The sequence below is a fragment of the Colletotrichum navitas genome, assembly GCF_030913465.1.
Source record: "Colletotrichum navitas strain CBS 125086 chromosome Unknown LY79scaffold_20, whole genome shotgun sequence".
NCBI classification, from domain to species: domain Eukaryota; kingdom Fungi; phylum Ascomycota; class Sordariomycetes; order Glomerellales; family Glomerellaceae; genus Colletotrichum; species Colletotrichum navitas.
Genome location: NW_026850566.1, coordinates 369,671 through 391,372, shown reverse-complemented (window position 1 = coordinate 391,372; position 21,702 = coordinate 369,671). Strand labels below are relative to the sequence as shown.

General features: G+C 54.0%; 4 protein-coding genes across 4 annotated transcripts; 3 read left to right on the top strand and 1 right to left on the bottom strand.

Moving 5' to 3' along the window:
• Nucleotides 1-329: 329 nt before the first annotated feature.
• On the bottom strand, nucleotides 330-3,101 carry LY79DRAFT_668707 (uncharacterized protein; the record flags this gene model as incomplete). The annotated part of the gene is made up of 2 exons (XM_060563562.1): nucleotides 330-1,246; nucleotides 1,304-3,101. 2 exons carry the CDS (start codon nucleotides 3,099-3,101, stop codon nucleotides 330-332), a joined length of 2,715 nt encoding a protein of 904 aa, XP_060415619.1.
• Nucleotides 3,102-5,805: 2,704 nt separating this feature from the next.
• On the top strand, nucleotides 5,806-10,033 carry LY79DRAFT_648838 (MIF4G domain-containing protein; the record flags this gene model as incomplete). Its single annotated transcript, XM_060562512.1, has 8 exons — nucleotides 5,806-6,143; nucleotides 6,213-6,257; nucleotides 6,326-8,376; nucleotides 8,434-8,880; nucleotides 8,930-9,217; nucleotides 9,281-9,586; nucleotides 9,644-9,782; nucleotides 9,843-10,033. The coding sequence occupies exons 1-8, from the start codon at nucleotides 6,125-6,127 to the stop codon at nucleotides 10,031-10,033; spliced, it is 3,486 nt and encodes a 1,161-aa protein (XP_060415618.1). The 5' UTR covers nucleotides 5,806-6,124.
• Nucleotides 10,034-14,112: 4,079 nt separating this feature from the next.
• Nucleotides 14,113-16,659, top strand: LY79DRAFT_512563 (class VII chitin synthase; the record flags this gene model as incomplete). Its single annotated transcript, XM_060554383.1, has 3 exons — nucleotides 14,113-14,151; nucleotides 14,203-14,369; nucleotides 14,430-16,659. 3 exons carry the CDS (start codon nucleotides 14,113-14,115, stop codon nucleotides 16,657-16,659), a joined length of 2,436 nt encoding a protein of 811 aa, XP_060415617.1.
• A 1,948-nt stretch (nucleotides 16,660-18,607) lies between these two features.
• LY79DRAFT_578706 (hsp70-like protein) lies at nucleotides 18,608-21,252 on the top strand (the record flags this gene model as incomplete). The annotated part of the gene is made up of 5 exons (XM_060559968.1): nucleotides 18,608-18,620; nucleotides 18,717-18,778; nucleotides 18,867-18,898; nucleotides 18,970-20,905; nucleotides 20,968-21,252. The coding sequence occupies 5 exons, from the start codon at nucleotides 18,608-18,610 to the stop codon at nucleotides 21,250-21,252; spliced, it is 2,328 nt and encodes a 775-aa protein (XP_060415616.1).
• Nucleotides 21,253-21,702: the final 450 nt, after the last annotated feature.

The window sequence follows — 21,702 nt, the reverse complement described above, 5'->3', positions numbered from 1 at the left end:
ATGGAGGTGTAAATCCCTTCAGTTCCCCGCGGAGATGCTCCCAAAACGCCAAATAGAGACACGCTGATAAGCACACCGAACGCCCGTCCCATGTAGTCCCCACCCCCACCACACCTCCGATCTTCTACCCAAGTTTCAGCCGCTCAAAACGGAGTACGGAGATGCTCAATTCTCCTCCATCTTCCCATTCTCGATCAGCCGGAACCCCCCCACTCGCCCTCCTTACCTCCACATACCCCGTCCCAAGACGTCTAGTCGTCCGAGGAGATACCCAGCTTGGGAATGTTTGACCCTCCATCTGTTCACCAAGCGACACAGAAGCGACCGACTTAGAAGAAGACCAAGTCGTTATCCTTCCAGCCAAGACCCCCAAGGGTGATGCGCACGCATGCCTCCAAGGCCTCGGGCCCGCACACGAGGACGAGCTCGTCGCCACCCGCTTCGTTGCGGCACGTGCCCACCTTGTCCGCAAAGAAGTTGCTATCCATTCGACCTACGAAGCCTGTCCACGACGCATCGGGCTTCGTGAGCGAGTAGAGCAGGCGGCACCTGTCCGGGTTGGCCGCGGCCATGGCGTCGAGCTCCCCGCGGCAGAGTATGTCCTCCTCAGCGCGGTTGCCGTTGAGCAAGAGACACTTCGTCGGGTCGGCGGCGTCCTTCATGACGGCCCGCAGGACCTGGAAGATGGGTGTGATGCCCGAACCCGCGCAGATCATGATGAAGCGCTTGATGGCGCGCTGCGACCTGCCGGTAATGGAGCAGAGCCCTTTGCCAAGATACTCGAACTTGCCGACGGGGCCCTTGAAGTCAACAAAGTGGCCAATGGGGATGGAGTTGAGGGCCTGCGTCATCTTGCCGCCCTTGCGATCCGGCGTGTCGTAGTAGATCTTGACGAGCAGGTCGAGCTTTCCCTTTTCGGTGCCCTCGGAGATGGGTGTGTAGGCGCGGATGATGGCCTCGCGGGTGACAGGGTCGCGCAATCTGATCATCAGGTGCTGGCCGACCGGCAGGCCAACCATCTGACCCGGGTGCTCGAGCGTGAAGGTGAAGATCTTCGAGTCGGACGAGACGTCCTTCTTCTCCGAGAGGATACCCTTGGCCCAGGTTTTGGTCTGCAAAAAGACGGACCGCGACGTCTTGTCATCGTTGTCTGGCACGATCTCGCCTTCGGCAAGCTTTTTCCGGCTAGCTTCCTCTAGTGTGCCGATGTGATAGTCGGGCATCATCTTCTTAGCATTCTCGCTATCTGTAGTGGCGGCTCGTTAGCAGATGCATGGGCTGCGTGGCGAGGGTATTGACTTACGGATGGTTAAGAACTCCTCCGATACGTCTTGGCCGGCGGCGCCAAAAATGGAGGCGGCGCCGCCGGGGTGGCCCTCGAGGAAGGGGGTGCCGTCGTAAACCTCGCCGTTGATGACAAACCACGGCTGCTCCTCACCGTCATGCTGGCGTAGCTCCTCAATAGTGATGTTGCGCTTGACGCCGTCCTTGATCATACAGGTCTCCTTGATCTCTTCCGGCACGGTGGCGCTGTCGGCCTCTCCTTCGATTTTCTCGCCCCAGAAGCCGTTGGACAGATTGCCTCCCGCCTTTTTGACGCGCTCCATCCATCCACCGGGAATGAGTGCCGGCTGAGTCGGGTGCTCGAACCGAAGGCTGTGTTCCTCCTTGTGGATGACCACTCGGAACCACGGGTTGTTCATCATGCCCAGTACAGTCCAGTACATGTCTCTCGGCTGCACCAGCATGCTCTCGTCCATAGCACGGACCATGATGTCTGCCGCATCGGCAAGCTGAGCGATAGGGATGTCCAGGGTCCAGAAGCACCAGCAGAAGCTAGTCTCCCTCCAGTCCATATCGACCCTGCCGCCGTAGAGGGTCTCTCCCTCGGGAGCTAGTCGATATGTGTCTTCGGGATAGTCAATGTTGGCAAGGAGCCAAGTCTTGCCGCGGTCCAGGGTAACTTCTACCCTTGTGATTCTCCTGCCACCACCGCCGTATGCGTAGCCGCGCACTTTGTAGGAATTTGGCCCGTCGACCAACGCAACAATCTCGTCGTGGGCGGGGTAACAGGTGGCGCTGTTTGCGTTGAGGTCGTAGATGGCGTATCGCTCGTCCTTCCATACCTCTGGCAGGTCTGCACTGGCGTCAGGGGAGACCGTTGTAGGAAGCACTCTGTTGTCGTAAATGTGGTACCAGTTGTTGCTGGGCTCCTTGGTGACGATGATTCTCTTCAGCCACTTGACACTCCTGCCGCCTATCTGACCGGGAATGATGATGCGGACAGGCTTGCCGTGGTCAGGGTGCAGCAGCTCGCCGTTCATGCGGTAGCATACAGTCACCCCGCGGTTGGGGTCCATGCACCAGTTGAGCTTGATGCTCGTTCCGTAGTAGCCGTTGGGTAGCTTGTCGGCGCCCTCGAAGCAGACGTACTTTGCACCTCGCTTAGGAATCGCCCGGGCAAGGAGGTCGCCGATCGACACACCGGTCCAGAGAGCTGTTGACAAGCCGCCGGCGCCCCACGAGAAACCTTTCGATTTACGGACCACGTTCTGCTCCTTTCGGCGGTTTCCAGCGCAGACCAAGGTGACCGGGTAAGTGATTTGTTCGTAGTCCGAGATGAGATCTCTTAGCGTCATCTTGATGGGTTTCTCAACCAGACCCTCGATTGTAAATTCCCAGTCAAACATGTCCTCATCGTCGACTTTGGGTACGGCTCCATGGTTCCGAACATAGTGCAGGTCCTTGGTGGTGATGAAACCTTCATCGTACAAGTCGCTCAAGGGGGCCTCGACGTTGAATGGGTGGATTCCGGTCAGGCGTATTAGTCGAGGGTCCCGGGTAACATGGTTGTCTGGTGTCTTCAAATCCTCGGCCAGGACCTTGTTGGTTCTTGATTTGGGAGGCAAGGGATAGCTGCGAGGACCCTCGACGCTAGACTCGCCCAGTAGACCTCCCGAGACGTAATAATCCGATCCGCCGTCGACGCTGTAGGATAGACCCTCCCTAACTGTGGTAGCCGGACTCGGAGGGAAGCCAAGATCTGTCTTGGCGAAAGTTTCACTGAAGGTAACGGGGACAGGAGAATGAATGAACTCCATCGTGACGAGGATCACTAATCAGAGGGAGATATCGAGAGAGGGAGAGAGATGGGATGCATTTTGTGGAAGCCGGACAACGATGTGAATAAGTACCACATATTGAGTAGGCTGGCGGATGTGAGATTTGGATTTCCTGGAGCCGGAGTTGGGTGGTTGTGGTGTGGGCGGATCGGACGCACGTCAGATGGGACGGGTAGCATGGGATGGGCTGGTACAACACCGCATTACCGGATGGGGTGACGCTAGGGCAAAGCAGACCAAGAGATGACGCTGCCCCGACTCGCCTTGAGGCGGGCCCATGTTTGGGCAATTCCTCAATGGTCGCTTGCTTATACGAATACATGCCATAGGTATTTGAGGTCCTTTGCCCTCTGTGCCTGTGCCAGCCAAGGTCCAAGTACCGTGTAAGTGGAATGCACCCGGCGATCAGGATGCACCAGAAGTAGCTTGACGGGTAAGGCACGGTATTAGGCGAGGAAATGCGATATCCTAACCAGGGTGGTGTGTGTGTGTGTGTGTGTGTGTGTGTGTGTGTGTGTGTGTGTGTGTGTGTGTGTGTGTGTGTGTGTGTGTGTGTTAGGTTTGAATGTTGAAATGTCCGCGGAAGAAGACCAACGTCAAGTCATCAACAGACGCTATTTTCTTATCAGCAGGCGTCATATTCTTTGCGGCCATGGTCTTGACGTCGACCGTTGACTGATGCTATTGGGGCGATAAGGGCAGAAAGCAAGGGGGACGAAGGGAGCCTTCCTAGCGCGGAGATGCGTCAACCGCCAGACTACCTACCTACCTACCTACTACTACAAGTACCTCGGTATGGTATTTCCATCGGCCACCCCCTTGAAGTCCTGGCTGGCCAGATAAGGACGGTTGGACTCGGACCCATGCCTCTGGGCCCGAAAATGGCCCGTTCGAGGGTTCCGGAACAGGCCCTCAGGTCACTAGGAACCATGTCCACCATTTTTGCCGGCTTCTGTGTCGCTTCAATTCTTGCGACGTTTTCTTTTCAAAGGCATGAAAATACGAACGCGAGAGCGTCATGTCATCGTTCTTCATCATTCCGCCAAACGCCCCTTTTACCGTGCCGAGAGATGGGGATTGACATTTGAGTCTCTTCGGACTAATCTCACAGTGCCAGTAGCTTCCTTGGCAATTGTCAGCAAAGGACTAAATGCAGTGGTGGACGCACATCGACCTGAGTATTGCAATACACAGTAAAGACTGCAGCATGTACATGCAGAGCATTGCTCCCATCAATCCATAGATACAATGCACCCTAGTTCGCTAGGGTTCGCCCGGCAAACATCAAAAGTCGGGCGATGGGTCGGAACATGAGGCGAGGCGCCTTGTGTCCTTCCGGATAATTATGCCAACAACGCCGCACGTCATACAACGCAAGAGCCAACGTGACCGGCCGTGAAGAATAGCCCGAGCCTACACGAACTTACAGCATCTCTCTCTTTCTCTCTCTCTGCCCTAGTCCACGAATGCTGCCGTGCGTTAGTGTGGCGACAAAGGCTCGAGCGGTGGCATGTTACTGCGACATGCCGTTGTAACCATCACAAATTACTGCCTGGTCTAATGCGTGGTCGCATAGCTCCATGTCCCCGTAGCTCCATTGGGTTCATACGGGCAGAACGTTGACAAGACACGGGGGGACGTCGCCAGTCCGTGGAGATGTAGTTTTAGACAGCAAAAAACGACCCATAAGCCAGCTGAAATTCCCACGCAAGTGCCTTGCCTTGTCCAATATCGAGTCGCATATAGCGTAATAATACATACCGTTGGTGGACTAGACTTTTGGATCGACGGGCTTGGGTTAAAGATCCGTCCGTCATTGGACAATCGACAGACATTGTAGCAATTCAAATTTGACTTGTACAATACGATCTCATCTTCGCACCCCCCTCCATTCGTAGGCCTTGGGGCTAGATATAGTCTGATAGCTCTCGCTGTGTCGAAACAAGAGGTCCTTACTGCTAGCCTATAAGCCAAGATCAAGCCACAATCACGGAACTGCCATTTGCTTGGCAGTAGCCTCTGGGATAGCCCTTCTCGACCTCGACTCATTCCAGCTCGCTTGTTTCAACAACTTGTTGTTTCCAGTGGTCAAAGACACTGCGGTGAAGAGTGCTCAAGCAATTAAACGTGGAAAAGACGGCGTTCTGTCGGCCCGGCAAGGGACAGTTGTACGGTCGCCTGGTTCCGATCGGTGCCAACAAGGTCACCACCTCCAAGGCCCGGCCCCACCTCTTCGCTTCATTGTAAATCCCTCCGAAGATAATTCTTCTGGGCGCTAAAATTACCGCGAAGTGAGTGCCCTGCGGGAAAGTTACAGGCCTGTAGCAGGGTACTAACTAGGTAGGTACCTACCTATGCGCTGAGTGCTATTTTGGCTCCTCTCTATCCGAGTTCTAACGTAGGTAGGTAGCTTTCAAAAGAAATTCTGACTTATCGCCTGCCTTACCTATGTATGTCATAAGCAAGGCACCTTCCCGGATTAAGGCTCAAGGTGCCTAGGTACCTGCCTACCTCATGTAGGTACCTAGGTAGATAGCAGGGAATGGCTTACGTCGTAGGTACCTTATTTGTGCACCCAGGAGTCCAGCAAGGCTCCCTGTGATGTGGGGAACGCCCAGTCTCTCTACCTAGTGTACATAGGAATTCGAGGTCGCTACCAGGCGCCCGCTAAACACAACCGCCTCCGCCTCCGAATTTCTGCAGATCGGGCTACAGCCAACGGCTCATCACCTTCACGCCAGGTCCAGAATTCTCTCAGCACCGCCGAGCTTCAACGGCACCGAATACCACAACCCGACAGGATCACCTGCGCTTTCAGGCCCGGCCTGCTGCTGCAAACCGCCTTACCGATGCCGGCCCATGTTGACGCGCAGAGTTACATTCGTTTACGACAACCTATCCCATAGCATCGACCTTCGACATCATCGCTGCGATCCTGCCTTATGTAGCCCTTGTCCGCATCCGACCTCTTCACAAATAGCAAAACATTTACACGATCCGCCATGGATCGTGCAAGGAAGCGTCCGTCCTCCCCACCCGCAGCTTCGTTCTTCATACCTCTATAGTTCGCTGACACTGCCTACCGTCCAGGCGAATTGCGCTCCTTAAACAGTCGCGCCTGGGATGGCGACCAAGGTTCGTACACTATGCCCGAACCCCACCACGCCGAATGCCCCTCCTCTGACTGCCTTCTACCCACCTAGATGTGTTCGCTGTCAGCAAGTCGCTCGATTCGTCCCTAAAGAAGAATACCGCTTTCATCAAGCGCCTTCGAACTGCCATCTCAGCAGCCACCCTGAACACCTTCCTCCAAGAGATCCGCACCCTCAGCCTACACAAGTACCTCTCCGAGATCATCTCTGCTTGCTATGAAGGTCTCTGTAGGCTCAAGTCTCCGGGCGAAATCGAGGCTGGCGTTGAGATTGTGAGCGCTCTGCACCAGCGCTTTGGTCCCAGAGAGTTCACCGAAAATCTAGGATGGCTGCTTGGCAAGGGAATGGCAACGCCTGACAAGAGCTTGCTCAAGTCGCTGGCTCCCGAGGTCCGCGAGAAGGAGGAGAAAGAGCGTCTGACGCGCCAGCGAGTGCTCTTGCGCGTCGTCACCGAGCTCTGGCTGGTTGATGTTCTTCGAACCCTCGATGACGTTACACGACCCGACGATGCCACCAAGGGCGCCACCGGCAAGGTTGCCGAGCTGAAGCCGAGGGCTCAAGTGAACAAAAGCGGCGTTGCTGAGCCCTTCCCCCTTGAGGTGCTCAAAGATCTGTTGGGTCATGACAGGGGGCATGTCAACTTGCCGCTACTCGTAATCTTTGTCAAGGCTTTCAGCTGGGATATTCTAGGTGTAAAGTCCTCGGCAGCCGAAGGACGTAAAACTGTGGAGGAGGATGGCGCAACCAAGACGGCCAACAACACCGCGCAGGGCGACAGCGGCGGCGGCGAAGAAAATGTCGGGGATACCGACGACCAACCATTTACGCCTCCGGAGCTCCAGGAAAAGTTCAAGACCATCCTTAAAAAATACTTTGAGGACGTCAAGAGCCATGTTGTCCGGGACCAGAAATCCATCCACTCTCAAGCTCGACGGAACGCCGAGGCCTATGTCAAGTCTGGTGAGGTCTTCGAGGATCGGCAGGCGAACTTTGAGAAGCAGCTCAAGGCCCAGGAGAGGCTTGTGGCAAATGCCCAGGCCATCGCGGATGCGATTGGCGCCGACATGCCTGACCTGAAGGATAATGACGACTCTCTGGCGAACACCAACGGATCCATCGGTTTGGTCAAAGCTGGCGATTATCTACGTGGTCTTGGGGACGGTGCTGGAATCTGGGAAGATGAGGATGAGCGACGTTTTTACGAAAACCTGGTCGATCTCAAGGGGAAGGTCCCTGGAATTCTCCTTGACGACGGAAAAAAAAAGAAACCGGACAACGAAGAGCAAGTCGGCAAGAAGATCGACCCGGCGGATATCCCAGACGCACCGAAAGGCCCCGACGCAGGCGAAGATCTGTCCACTTCCATCGCCAACAAGACGATTGGTGCGCAGGTCGATGCCGTGTTGGCCCGACTGCCAGACCTTACCAACAAGGATGTCATCGATCAAGCCGCCATCGACTTCTGCTACTTGAACTCGAAGGCCTCCCGAAACAGATTGGTCAAAGCTCTGACTGAGGTCCCCAAAGGCCGAGGCGATCTTCTGCCTTCGTGGTCGAGGCTTGCCGCAACCTTGGGAAGATACATGCCAGACATTCCCAAGGGGCTCGTTGACTATCTCGATGCCGAGTTTCGTAGTCTTCAAAGACGCAAGGACAAGGACTTTCTCGGCCAAGTCCGATTGAGCAACATTCGGTACCTTGCCGAGCTGACCAAGTTTGGTATCGTGCCGGAGCATGTTGTCTTCCATTGTCTCAAGGTCAGCCTCGACGATTTCTCAAGAATGAACATTGAAATCATTTGCAATCTGCTGGAGAACTGCGGACGTTACCTTCTAAGGAATCCGGAGACTTCGCCGCGCATGGCAACCTTTCTTGAAACACTGCAGCGAAAGAAGTCTGTCCAGCACATTGGACAGGCTGAACGTATGCTGATTGAGAATGCGGTTTACTACGTCGACCCTCCCGACCGGCCCGCTATTCAGCAAAAGGAGCGAACTCCTATGGAGCTATTCATCCGCAAATTGATCTACATGGACATGACTAAGCGTAATTACAGCAAGATCTTGAAGCAGATACGCAGACTTCACTGGGAAGAGGCTGAGGTAAGTCGAAGCATTAGGAACTCGTGCATTTCTCACGGACTAACCCATTGCCAAAAGGTTGTCGGTATCCTCGAGAAAGTCTTCTCCAAGCCCGGCAAAGTTAAATATGGCAACATCCACCTCCTTGCTATCCTCCTCAGCGCTCTTTATCGTTACCACCCAGCTTTCGTCGTCAGGGTCATTGACAACGTCATGGAATCGATTTGCTTTGGTCTAGAGCAGAACGATTTCAAGTTCTACCAACGACGGATCTCGGAAGTCAAGTACATTGGCGAGCTTTACAACTATAGAATGGTCGAGCATCCAGTCATTTTCGACACCATGTACAAAATCATGACGTTCGGCCATGGTGGTCCTCCTACCCCTGGTCGACTAAACCACTTCGATCTGCCAGACGACTTCTTCCGCATTCGCCTGATTGCGACCATCCTGGAAACATGCGGCATGTACTTTGCCAAAGGCGCAGCAGGCAAGAAACTAGACTACTTTTTGTCTTTCTTCCAGGTTCGTGCAGTGCTAGACTTTGTCATGGACCCTGACTAACTCGGTGAAGTACTATATCTACACCAAACAGTCGCTCCCCATGGACATCGAATTCATTGTTCAAGACACATTTGCCCTCACGCGACCCCAGTGGAAGCTGGCATCCAATTTGGAGGAAGCCTCAAAAGCATTTCAACTTGCCATAGCCCAGGATCAGAAGCTTTCGGGAGCCGACAAGACCCTTGAGGCAGATGACGCATCGATAGGCTCTTCGTCGGATGACGAAGATGGCGATGAACATCTTCCTGAAGCCGAGGCCGATGAAGAGGAAACGGATTCTGAAGATGATGGCGTCGAGGTAGAATATCCTTTTTACCCACGTCTGCTGATATATAAGCCGTGACTAACACACGTTGAACAGGACCAGGACGTCGACACGTCGCGCGCAGAATCTGATAGCGAAGATGAAGCCATTGTTGTCACTCGCCAACAGGAGCAAATCGACCCGGAGGCTGAAGCCGAATTCGAACGTGAGTACGCTAAAATGATGGCCGAGAGTTTGGAATCGCGCAAATTCGAGCGTAAGCCTCTTTTCGACGTGCCGCTCCCCGTGCGGGGCAAGCCCAAAGAGACGGCAACCGGATCCGAGCCAGTAGAAACCGGAGCTCCCGCTCCCAGCAACACGATGGCTTTCTCTCTCTTGACGAAAAAAGGCAATCGCCAACAGGTTCGTGCAGTTGTGGATGTCCGAGTCAACTCATGACCTTGCTGACATTAGCAACAGACCCGAACTGTGGAGCTTCCTTCAGACTCGACATTCGCTGTCGCCATGAAGACCCAACAGCAGGCTGAAAGGGAGGAACAACAGCGCATCAAGAACCTTGTTTTGAACTACGATCTTCGAGAGAACGAGGATCCCGATGGTAATAACCACCTAGTGTCACCACTACACCCAAACCCAAATATTCACAAGACCCAAGCAGGCCACGACAAGCCGACGTCCTACCACCACAACCGATCGGATCGCGGCAAAGACCGCGGCGGACAGCGAGTCCGAAAGCTTCAGCTAAGTGATGTTGATTGGTACGCATCGTCAATTAAGCGTGGATCATGCTTCATGCAGGCGACTACACCCTCTTCCCACTCGGACGCGGAGCCCGGCAATCGACCATGAGGAGCAGTCGATGACTACTCCAACATATCATCACGGCACGGTCCGCAAGCGTTGCATGATGGTCGTGGGTTCCGCGTCCAAGCTGGAAGACCGGAAGGAACAGCCTCGCAGGGGTCGTAAATACTAGTAGAGTTTGCTAACGATGGGAAATTCTTACTTTGACTATAGGACGTGAAGGGATCAAACCACACAGGACTAGGTTCTGTGTAAGACACATTAACCATTGCAGTCTAATAAACGCCGCCGAAGCGGACCGCCGGATTGCCGCAACATCCGAGATTTTTCAAACCAAAGGATGACTCGTGAGGCTTACCGAGGCACACGAAAAATGCCGGGCGTAAGAAGCAGTCAAGAACGGGCATGATGGTTGTTGAGGCTTTCGGGAGCTTCGTCCAACTGATACTCCAGACCGACAAGCCGAATATTCAAGGTCTGGCCAAGACTAGTAGCAAATTGACCGACGATTGCTCCCTAAGTAGCAGTTAGGCCGCGGAGTCGTTTCGTATGTGGAGTGCAGCGGGTCGCTGAACTACTACAGACTCGACTTGAGATTCGTTTGATGCGTGGGCCGACTATGGAGGGCCGAAGGGATGACGGCAGAAGCAAGGCAGATCCTTAGTATAGTTCTCGAGCATGGGGGGCAGGCACCGTGCCCTTCTGAAGCTGATGCTCTTATTGCCGGAGCCAGATACACTTCTGCGGACAATACTGCTTTTTAGCGTGGACGGAAGTCACATAATTCGTCAACGGTAACGTTCGTTAAGTGAGGGGACGGGGAAGTGCTTTTCGAGATGGTGGGAAATATAGATAATATGCATATGCCAGACAGACTGTACATTTCTGGATATATGCGTACCAGACTTGTCGCACGGAGCAGTCGCTTCTTGTGCGGCAACAATGGGGAGCCAGCGAGAAAACGAACCATTATGTGATCGTGAGAGTCAAATTCTGTTCTTGTACAAAAATCGCAGGTATGATGTGCAGGTAAAGCGCAACGCGACGCGCTGGTTGGGGGTGTGACCTGCAGCAAACCAAGAGAGGGTGGAGTGCGGTAATCTCAGTCGACGCTATTAGGTGTTTAGATCGAACATGACACGACGATGCTTCTTGGCAGGCCATAGGAGGAAACATTACGAAGTACACATATTTCGGTTGGGGCAAACAGGCCATCGTCAGGTTCATCCGGGAGAAATGGTGTCTGTCTGGTGTTGGGTAGACGATGGCAACTGTCGTGTCTCTGGGAGCTCTCACCCATTCCCTAACCAAGTATGCCCTGACAACCAGCTGCGTTGTTGTTGTTGATATTGAGATTGTTGCGGCGCTGCAAAGCTAACGTTTAGGTTTATACATCCGGTGGATGCAAGACTGCTGCTACTGCAAAGAAGGATCCCGCGCGGTCCACGCAGGTACAAGGTGTGAGCCCTAGCTAGACCTTAGTCAAGACAACAGACGAACAGATCTCGGCGACTGGGTTCGATGCAGACACATTGACGCGGCGGGTGTTTTTTCTTTTCTCTCTTAGACGGGCCCCCGCTCGTTTGCTCGTTTTCCGAAAGCCGTGCTTTCATTGTCCAATGCTGTGGGACCCCGACGGCAGCTCCTGGCTCAATAACTAGCCTCTTAGCTTGGATGGAAGCCGGACGCAAACGGACAGTGAAGCAGTACGAGCGTGCGGGAGCCTGGGGAGCTTGGCAAACCTGACCGAACGTCTATACATGCACCAGCGCCGAGAAAGGACAATGCCGACCCAAAGCGCCGTCAGTGGATGAAGACGTATGGGCGTGGCCACTAGCCACGCAAGTGAAACTCGATTCGGCAGTAGATGGCGATCCCGATGGCGAAGCCACGCCGAAAAATGGCAGCGTGAGCTGCGAGAATGGCGGCCCAGTAGGAGACTCATCCCCTCGTCGTTGTCCTGGCGTCATGGAAATCTCACATTCCGGCCGACCCAGTGTTGCTCGGACGTTCACAGACGTGTTAGGGCGGCTGTGATACCGTCACTATCTCCATAAGTTTTATGCTGACAACCCAAGTCAGAGAAACAAGAGGATATGGAAGAAGGGAGGTAAAATGGAAGACGAGATGGATGATTCGGAAAGCATTCCCCACACGGCCAGAACTTTCCTCTGCAAGGCCAACCAGCCCCTTAGACTAAATCGTCCCAAGCGGAATGGAAGGATCGGTTACCGGAAACTAATCGACCCAATCAAATCACATCCGTCCTTTCGGTTCCATGTGGGCGCGGACCATTCTGATGTTTTCTTTCTACTGTCCCCCGAGGGAAGGAAGTGCTCCAGGTACCACAATCTTGCGCGATCGTGAGAAGCAATCATCTCGGGAACACCACAACTACAGCTAGCTGAGCTGCCCTTTTACTGGCCGACCCCCGGGCTGGACTGTCGATCCGCCCAGCGGCTCCATCTGATCCTTGTGACCCCACTGTGCCCAGCCCGTTTTCGTTCTAATCTGCAACCCCAAGGTGCGGGAAGGAGCGGCAGCTTAAGTAAGCCGATGCACCGTGCCTTACTCTTCCCGGCCTGCACGTCGCATTCTCTCAGGACTTGCTCGGACCTGGAGACCGGTGGAGACTACCGGCTCTAGCCCGGCCAGGCTACTAAACTTGGAATCGACAGGTGTGTTGAAGAACCTCTTGGCATGAGCTGTGCATTCCACAGACAATGATTAGGGAGTCGACAGCGAACGAGGATCTTGTTGGAGGCAGTCCGCTGTTACCGTCACAAGCGCCCCCACCCCCTTCTCGTCAATGCTGCAAACGTAAGGCGGGAAAACGCGTCAATGTGGATGGATGAAGCTGCGGCCTGGAGGTAGCCATGATGCGCAATTTGTCAACCAGTCCGACTGCGAGGGAGTTTCGAGACACGAGGCATCCCGGCCCAGAGGAGCTAGAATGCTACAACACATGGAGGAAGCAGAATGCATTTCTAGGCGAGGCTGTCTCCCCGACGGGAGGCCCATCGTCATTGCTGCCGTGCAGAAAAGCCGGAGACGTCCAGTAGGTTGCAGATACTCCGTACACGTGCCTGGGAGCCCGGGGGATTCCAAGACTCGGCCCACGTGTAGGTGTTGATGAGTGTGAAGCCGGGTAACCGTTTGCGCTACGCCGACCACCGCCGCACACATACATGCACACCCTGGTGCCTGTTCAACCCGTGCATTTCAGGTATCCCTGGGGGCAGCTGCTTGTATGCTTGCTTATAGACTGTCGTTTGCTTGCTCCTCCTTGGCCACCTCACCCCCAGCTAGACTGACGACCTTGAGCCGTCCGTCATGACCCCGTAAGTATGTGAGAAGCCGGATTGATCCAAGCCCGGCGCGGTCTATCGAGTCTCGAACCCCGTTCGCGCCACCTCTTTCTCTGTCTTTGGTCTCTTTTCCCTTTCCGTCTCTCCACACGTCAAGCCAAGGGCTTTTCCAAAAAGTACAAGTCGGCCAGTGCCTCCAGTCTGTTTACCTCCCCGGCACGACTATTAGTCTTCATTGCTCCCTGCACCTTCTTTGTCCTTTCTGCTGATCCCCATCTGTGATGCATTCGTTGATATCACGAGAGTCTACTTGAATCCAAGTCATCGCGATCAACCTTTTTGGTTTTCAGTGGTTAAGGTAAGGGGACTTGCTAGTACCGCAAGGCGAGTTGCCCCCTCCGGGTTCTCAGAGATACTTCATTCTAACTTCACATTTGACCAACAGGCAAGGATTCCCACTTCCACTACGGACTAGGTGGTACCCAGTTACCACAAATACCTCACCAATCTTCCCTTCCCGACGGCCTTGCTTCGTACGCCCGGGGCGAGCTTTTCAGTCTGACCTACCCGTGCCATTGGGCTCAAAGGAACTATTATTCAGGGCGTTACACACCGAGCAAGCGAGCTGCAAGCACCCGACGACACCGTACCCTGCCTACAGGATTTTATCTCTTTCATCGCGACCTGGGTTTTCTTGTGTTGGCTGAGGGGTAGTTGCTCATTCAGCCTCTTGCCCTCCTCGGGTTCTCAGCAGAGCCTCCAGAGCTCGTCGACCAAGAAGCCATTCCCACACAAATCACTCAATAACTCACCAACATGGCGGACGTAGACGGGAACTATTGGGCGCCGAAGGATGTGAGTTTTGCTGAACATCGACTTGGGGTTGTTTGCTAACTCCCTGTGCAGATCGTGTACACGTCCATTGTGGGCTTGGTCATGTTGGCGGCCATTCTTGAATGGTTTCTATGGATCGCGGCATTTCTGTACTGTCTTTGGAAGGTTTTTATCAAAGCCGAACATTGGACCATTCGACTTCTGGCCGTAATTGTTGGCGTCTTGTTCACATGCTTCAGGTGAGCGACCAACTTCACCCTATACCCCACGGTAATCATTGCAAAACTGACTTTTACCAGAGCTATTTTCCTCCCGATCATGATCGTCACACTGCCCTTACCCAGTGCTATCGTCAAGTATTGGCCAAAAAATATGGTCGACGTCCTGCAGTGGTTTGCCTTTTGGAGCTTCGCTGGTCTGCTCACCATTCCCTGGCTGTTCTGTGTTTACCAGCTGGTCACCAACCAGCTTGGCAGAACGAAAAGGATCAAGCAGGTTCTCGACGAAGTTTCGGCTCCCAAAGTCGTCATTGTTATGCCAGTATACAAGGAGGACCCCGATGTTCTTGTCGTCGCCATCAACTCGGTCGTCGACTGCGACTATCCGCCATCGTGCATTCACGTTTTCTTGTCGTTTGACGGTGACCAGGAGGATGAACTGTACTTGAATACACTTGACAAGATGGGGGTTCCCCTGACTCTCGAGACGTACCCCAAGAGCATCGACGTCACCTACAAATCCGCCCGCATCACCATCTCCCGTTTCCCGCATGGTGGAAAGCGCCATTGTCAGAAGGCTACCTTCAAACTAATCGACAAGGTCTACGAGCACTACCTCAAGCGAAACGACAACCTCTTCATTCTCTTCATCGACTCTGATTGCATCCTTGATCCTACGTGCTTGCAGAACTTCGTCTACGACATGGAACTGAGTCCCGGCAACAGCAGGGACATGCTGGCCATGACCGGTGTGATCACGTCTACGACTAAGAAGCATAGCCTGATCACTTTGCTACAAGACATGGAGTATATTCACGGCCAGCTTTTCGAACGTACTGTCGAGTCGGGATGCGGCGCTGTTACCTGCCTTCCCGGTGCGTTGACAATGCTTCGATTCTCTGCTTTTCGTCGCATGGCCAAGTATTATTTTGCCGACAAAGCCGAGCAGTGCGAGGATCTCTTCGATTTTGCCAAGTGCCATCTTGGGGAGGATCGTTGGCTTACCCATCTGTTCATGATCGGAGCCAAGAAGCGCTACCAAATCCAAATGTGCACATCAGCTTTCTGCAAGACCGAGGCCGTGCAGACTTATAAGTCACTCATCAAGCAGCGACGACGTTGGTTCTTGGGTTTCCTCTCCAACGAAGTGTGCATGCTTACCGATTGGCGCCTTTGGAGGCGGTACCCCATCCTGGTTCTCGTTCGATTTATGCAAAACACCATTCGTACTACGGCTCTGCTGTTCTTCATCATGGTCCTCGCCATCATCACCACGTCCAAGAAAGTCGAAAACTTGCCGGTCGGGTTCATCGCCATCTCGCTCGGACTTAACTGGCTCATGATGTTGTACTTTGGTGCAAAGCTTAGGCGATTCAAGATCTGGCTCTACCCGGTCATGTTCATCCTTAACCCTTTCTTCAACTGGTTTTACATGGTCTACGGTATCTTCACTGCCGGACAAAGAACTTGGGGAGGGCCCAGAGCCGACGCCGCTACCGCCGATACCTCTACTACCGCCCAGCAGGCCATCGAGCAAGCCGAGGAGGCCGGAGACGATCTCAACGTCGTGCCTGAAACCTTCATCCCCGCCGCTGTGGCTAGAAAGGAGAGCATTGCCGGCGGCAAGGGCATGGTGGGACCCACGGGCCGCAAGCACAGTGTGGTCCAGCCGCCACCCAATATCGAAGGCCGCTTTGCCGCCAGAGAGAAGACGTCGAGTGGGTTTTACGTCAACGCCGACGACTCCCGGCTCGCTGTCAATCGGCCCAACGGATGGGGGTTGCAGTCACGCGATTCGTTCGACAGTATGGTGTCGGCGCAGACTGCTGGTAATTCGGTCTACGTGCCTCGTCGTGTGGAGAGTATCATGGGAGACGAGGACAGGAAGAAGTACGAACTCGCTCAGCAGAGCCAGTTCAACCAATTCTTGGCCAGCTCGAAGCGGTTTGGGTCTCAGACGACAACGACCGGCCGAGTGTATGAGTATTCTGATGCCGAGATGAAGCGAGCCGGATTCGACCCATTGGGCAGCGGCGATCATGAGTACACGGACAATGTGAGGATGGGCTATGTTGATAACAGCGCCGCTCGACTCCAGTCTGGAGGTCTATCGTCGAGACAGGGAGCGCCAAGCACGACGACAACGACGACGCACTCAATGTCAACAACTCATTCAGCACGTGGCGGCCGTAGTCCACTTGCACGGTCTAGCCTTGCCCGTCCATTCCCGCTGGAAGACGTCCCATCTGAAGGTGAGAGTTCGAGCAGCGGTAAAAACACCCGCGACAACTCGCCCAAGGGCAGATCATAGAATGGTGAAGGATGGAATAACAGGAATGCGAGATTCGCCACAGCATGGATATATGCATCATTGCTGGCGTTGATAGGGCTCTCTCTCTCAGTGGTGGGGGACGCAGGCCAAAATGGAAGGACATCGTCTTTGTGTTTGCCTTTCCCTTTTGCTCTTTATCATCATCATTATCATTTTCAATTCTTTGCTTTTCAGTTTGTATAACGAAATCGACTTGCCCACGTGCCATTATTGCAGGAAAAAAACTGGGAATCAGAGAGCCTGAATTGCGTGAACATCTGAGAGGAGGAAAACCATAGGCAGACAGCTATTTGGCAAGAGTTACCTAATAGAATGTCGCTTTGAGGCAGTCATAGTCTTGGAAACCGGCAACAACGGGTTTGGACCGCGGAAAGTCGGACGGCTCCCCAGGTTCTGAAGGAGCTGACAGCAGTGCCGTATGGGCACTCGGTGTCTAATGCTAATTTCGCGCCAGTGATTGCATGTCGTGAGGTAGCAACTCAGGTAAAGATGGAAAGGTGGGGGAGATGGGTGTGGTAATAATCGTGGCATAGAGCAGAAGGCATTACTCGATCGTGGGGTATCTCCAATGTTAGATTAGATAAGTGCATGTGGAGTGGGCTTGCTGTGACACCGTTCGTATTAGTAGGTGCCTTGGCAGTTGCGAAAAGCAGACAAGTTGGTGATTTTCGAGTGGTAATGGTCCATAATTATTATTGGTGTTGGAACGTCGAGGGACGAGCTGGTACGGAGCATTTAGGCCGAAACTCAATTGCCTTTGATGTTGACATAATATTCATGGCCACCCGTGCAGTTGTGACATGTGGTCACTTTGTGTCAGACTTTGGGCCATGAGGGACAGAGCAGACAGAGCCTGACATGTCTCGGGATTGTTCTCGATTTCCGCAGGTGCAAAGGGTACATTGATTGGATGCATTTGTGCGGGTACAGCCAGGTAGGAAGATTGCAATAATGCCATACCTATCTATCGTACATATTTCTCATTGCCTTGGTTGTCCGCCTCGTCAGGCCTTACGTAGCAGGCCCCAGAATGCGCCAGTTGGAGAGAGGGTGTCATGAGGGGTGGAGGGGGTGGGGCAATGGAGCAATGGAGGGGCAGGGCGGCTGGAGGTACCTACACTGGGTCGTGAGGAGGGACAGCGTACAACCTGGACAGGGGCCATCAGCGGAACGACAGAGAACGAAGGAGAATCTTCTTTTCTATTCGACCTCCACTACTATATCAGCGCCCCGACCGCGATGCCTGTGAGAATTCTGCCGAAGGGGGTGCTCCCTCACACTTCCTACAAAAAAAAAAGAAAGAGAAGAAAAGAGACCCCGCCTCTCGTCCACTAAAGATACGCTCCATACACTGAGGTCCAACACGCTACAGGCCCACCATTGGGTATCGTGTAATAGTAGCGCATCTCTCTCACAAGAACAGCACAAGGCACCAGGCCCAATACGCACATAGCATCATCTCTCGCCTCAAGCAATAAAGGTGGCCACTTGGGCTTACCGCTCTGCCTCGCCTTCCCATCCGTACAGTGCCAGGCTCCGACTCTACGCTAGAGCGAACTGCGTGCACTGCAACTTTTTTTTTTTTTTGCCCACCTCCCGCACATCCCACCTTCAGGCCCTCTTGCATATCGACAAACTCTTAAACCTTGCATTTTGTCTGCTTTCTGCTTTTCCCTCCCCCATCATTTCCAAACGAGACGTCTTATCTTTTTTCTCCTTTTCGACTCGACCGCTTGCAAAATACCCTTCCAGCAAGTCGGATAATCAACCACTACTCGGCTCGACTCGACTCGACTCGACTCGATTCGCATCTTCCACCCCTCTCCCCCTCTCCAGAGTGTCGTTGTGAGCGCAACCCCGCCATCACCAAAAGTCCGCCAGACGACCCTTGTTTACAATATTCTCAGAAAGAACACAACCACCCAACATGAGTGTCGTCGGTATGCTTGCGCACCCCCGCTCCCGATCCCGTCGCCTGTCGACGTAGCATGTGAAGGAGCATTGGCTGACTTGTTTTTTTCTTCTTTTGCTTTCAGGTGTCGATTTCGGAACCCTCAAGACGGTTATTGCCGTCGCCAGAAATCGTGGCGTCGATGTGGTGCGTACCCAACATTTGCCCCTCCCCCTACAAAAAAATTCTACATTCTGCCGCAGAACAACGACGACGACTAACGTTGGCAATCTAGATCTGCAACGAGGTTTCTAACCGAGCCACACCGTACGTACCGTCCGGATTCCAGCGTACATTACATACACCCTTTTCCCAGCTGTACTGACCTTTATCCGTAGGTCTGTGGTTGGCTTTGGGCCCAAGTCGCGATACCTCGGCGAGAGCGCCAAGACGCAAGAAATCTCCAACCTGAAGAACACCGTCTCCTCCATCAAGCGGCTTGCCGGCCGCGCCTTCAATGACCCCGATGCCCAGCTCGAGCAGCAGTACATCACTGCTCCCCTCGTCGATGTCAATGGCCAGGTCGGCGTCGAGGTCAACTACCTTGGCAAGAAGGAGAAGTTCACCAACACCCAGCTGATCGCGATGTTCCTCAGCAAGATCAAGCAGACGACGCAGGCTGAGATTAAGCTCCCTGTTTCTGATTTGGTCATGAGCGTCCCTGCTTGGTTCACCGACATCCAGCGCCGCGCTATCATCGACGCTGCCGAGATCGCTGGCCTGAAGCTCCTCCGCCTCATGAACGACACTACTGCTGCCGCTCTAGGTTGGGGTATCACCAAGCTCGACCTCCCCGCCCCCGAGGAGCCGCCCCGCCGCGTCGCTTTCATCGACATTGGCCACAGCAACTACACTGCTTCCATCGTCGAGTTCAAGAAGGGCGAGCTCGCTGTCAAGGGCACTGCCTTCGACCGCCACTTTGGTGGTCGTGACTTTGACAAGGCTCTCGTCGACCACCTCGGCAAGGAGTTCAGCGGCAAGTACAAGATCGACATCCACTCCAACGGCCGCGCCATGGCTCGCACCATCGCCGCTGCCGAGAAGTGCAAGAAGATCCTGTCTGCCAACCAGCAGGCCCCCGTCAACATCGAATCCATTATGAACGACGTGGACGTTTCCGCCATGATCACCCGTCAGGAGTTTGAGGCTATGGTTGAGCCCCTGCTGGCCCGCGTCCATGTGCCTCTTGAGCAGGCTCTGGCTGAGGCCAAGCTGACCAAGGACGATATTGACGCCATTGAGGTCATCGGTGGTGGCAGCCGTGTCCCCGCCCTCAAGGAGAGGATCCAGGCTTTCTTCGGCAAGACCCTGTCCTTCACCCTGAACCAGGACGAGGCTGTTGCTCGTGGCGCCGCTTTCAGCTGCGCCATCCTGTCTCCCGTGTTCAGAGTCCGTGACTTCACTGTCCAAGACATCATGAGCTACCCTATTGAATTCACCTGGGAGAAGGCCCCTGATATCCCCGATGAGGATACTAGCCTGACCGTCTTCAACCGCGGCAACGTCTTGCCATCCACCAAGATTCTCACTTTCTACCGCAAGCAGCCCTTCGACCTCGAGGCTCGCTACGCCAAGCCCCAGGATCTCCCTGGCAAGATTAACCCTTGGATCGGTCGCTTCTCTGTCAAGGGCGTCAAGGCTGACGGCAAGGATGACTTCATGATCTGCAAGCTCAAAGCACGCGTCAACATCCACGGTGTTCTCAATGTTGAGAGCGGCTACTACGTTGAGGACCAGGAGGTTGAGGAGGAGGTCAAGGATGAAGAGAATGGAGAGAAGAAGGACCCCGATGTGAGTTTTGCGGTGTCTCGTTCTGAACTTTTGTCCTCTGCCGCGGTGGGCGATAGCATGGAGTCGCCGCTGAAGCGTCGACGACACGGTATCGACCCGAAGTCTTGTCAATCCCCGCCCTGCGCATCCGTGGAGGACGATGATGAAATATCGAAGCTAACACATGCACTCCCAAAGGCCATGGAGACCGATAACAAGGAGGAAGCTCCCAAGAAGGTCCGCAAGGTTAAGAAGCAGGTCCGCAAGGGCGATCTTCCTATTGTCAGCGGCACCGCGTCTCTGTCCGACCCGGCGAGAACCTCGCTGTTTGAAAAGGAGTCTGCCATGGTCATGGAGGACAAACTTGTTGCCGACACGGAGGAGAAGAAGAACGAGCTCGAGACCTTCATTTACGACCTCCGCAACAAGCTCGACGACCAGTACGCCGAGTTCGCCAGTGACGAGGAGAAGACTAAGATCAAGGAGAAGCTTGAGCAGACTGAGGTAAGTCTTGTATCCTCGAGACCCAATTTCTTCGGCAACAATTTGCTAATCGCTCACAATAGGACTGGCTGTACGATGAGGGTGACGACACCACCAAGGCCGTTTACATCGCCAAGATTGACGAGATCCGCGCGATGGCTGGCCCCATCATCCAGCGCCACTTCGACAAGGTCGAAGAGGATCGTCGTCTCGTCCAGGAGAGGGTAGACGCTGAGAAGGCTGCTAAGCGTGCCGAGGAGGAGGCCCGCAAGGCTGCCGAGGCGGAGAAGGCTTCCAAGGATGAGGAGATGACTGATGCCGATGGCAAGAAGCCCGAGGGTGAGGAGGCTAGCGAGGCCACGAAATAAGGGACCCCGTCGATTAGATCGGCGCTTGAATGAGAACGAAAGAAAAGCGAGAAGAACCGAAGACGATAGAATAGACCCTAGTTATGGTTTCTTTCGGGTCGGAATAGGGTTATCAGGCTAGAGCAGCTTCGACGGGTTTATCATGGAATGAGAGAAATGACATGACCTTTGATGACATCTAAGCTAGCAGCTGCCTTTGCGTGCAGATTGACTTAACGTGATTGCGCGTCATTTCTAGGCTTCAAATGTACACACTAAGGCGTCGGGAGGTCCGTCATGAAATAGTAAAGCAAAGTCATCATAACCACATGCTGATAGCCATCACCACCCCCACCCACCTCTTCTATTAGTGTTTGTATGATATCGCTGACTGCGCAACCAACTTGGCGAGAACCGAACATCGCGAGGTTTGAACCCTCCCCCCCCCCGCGGAAGCCGACGATGGATCCT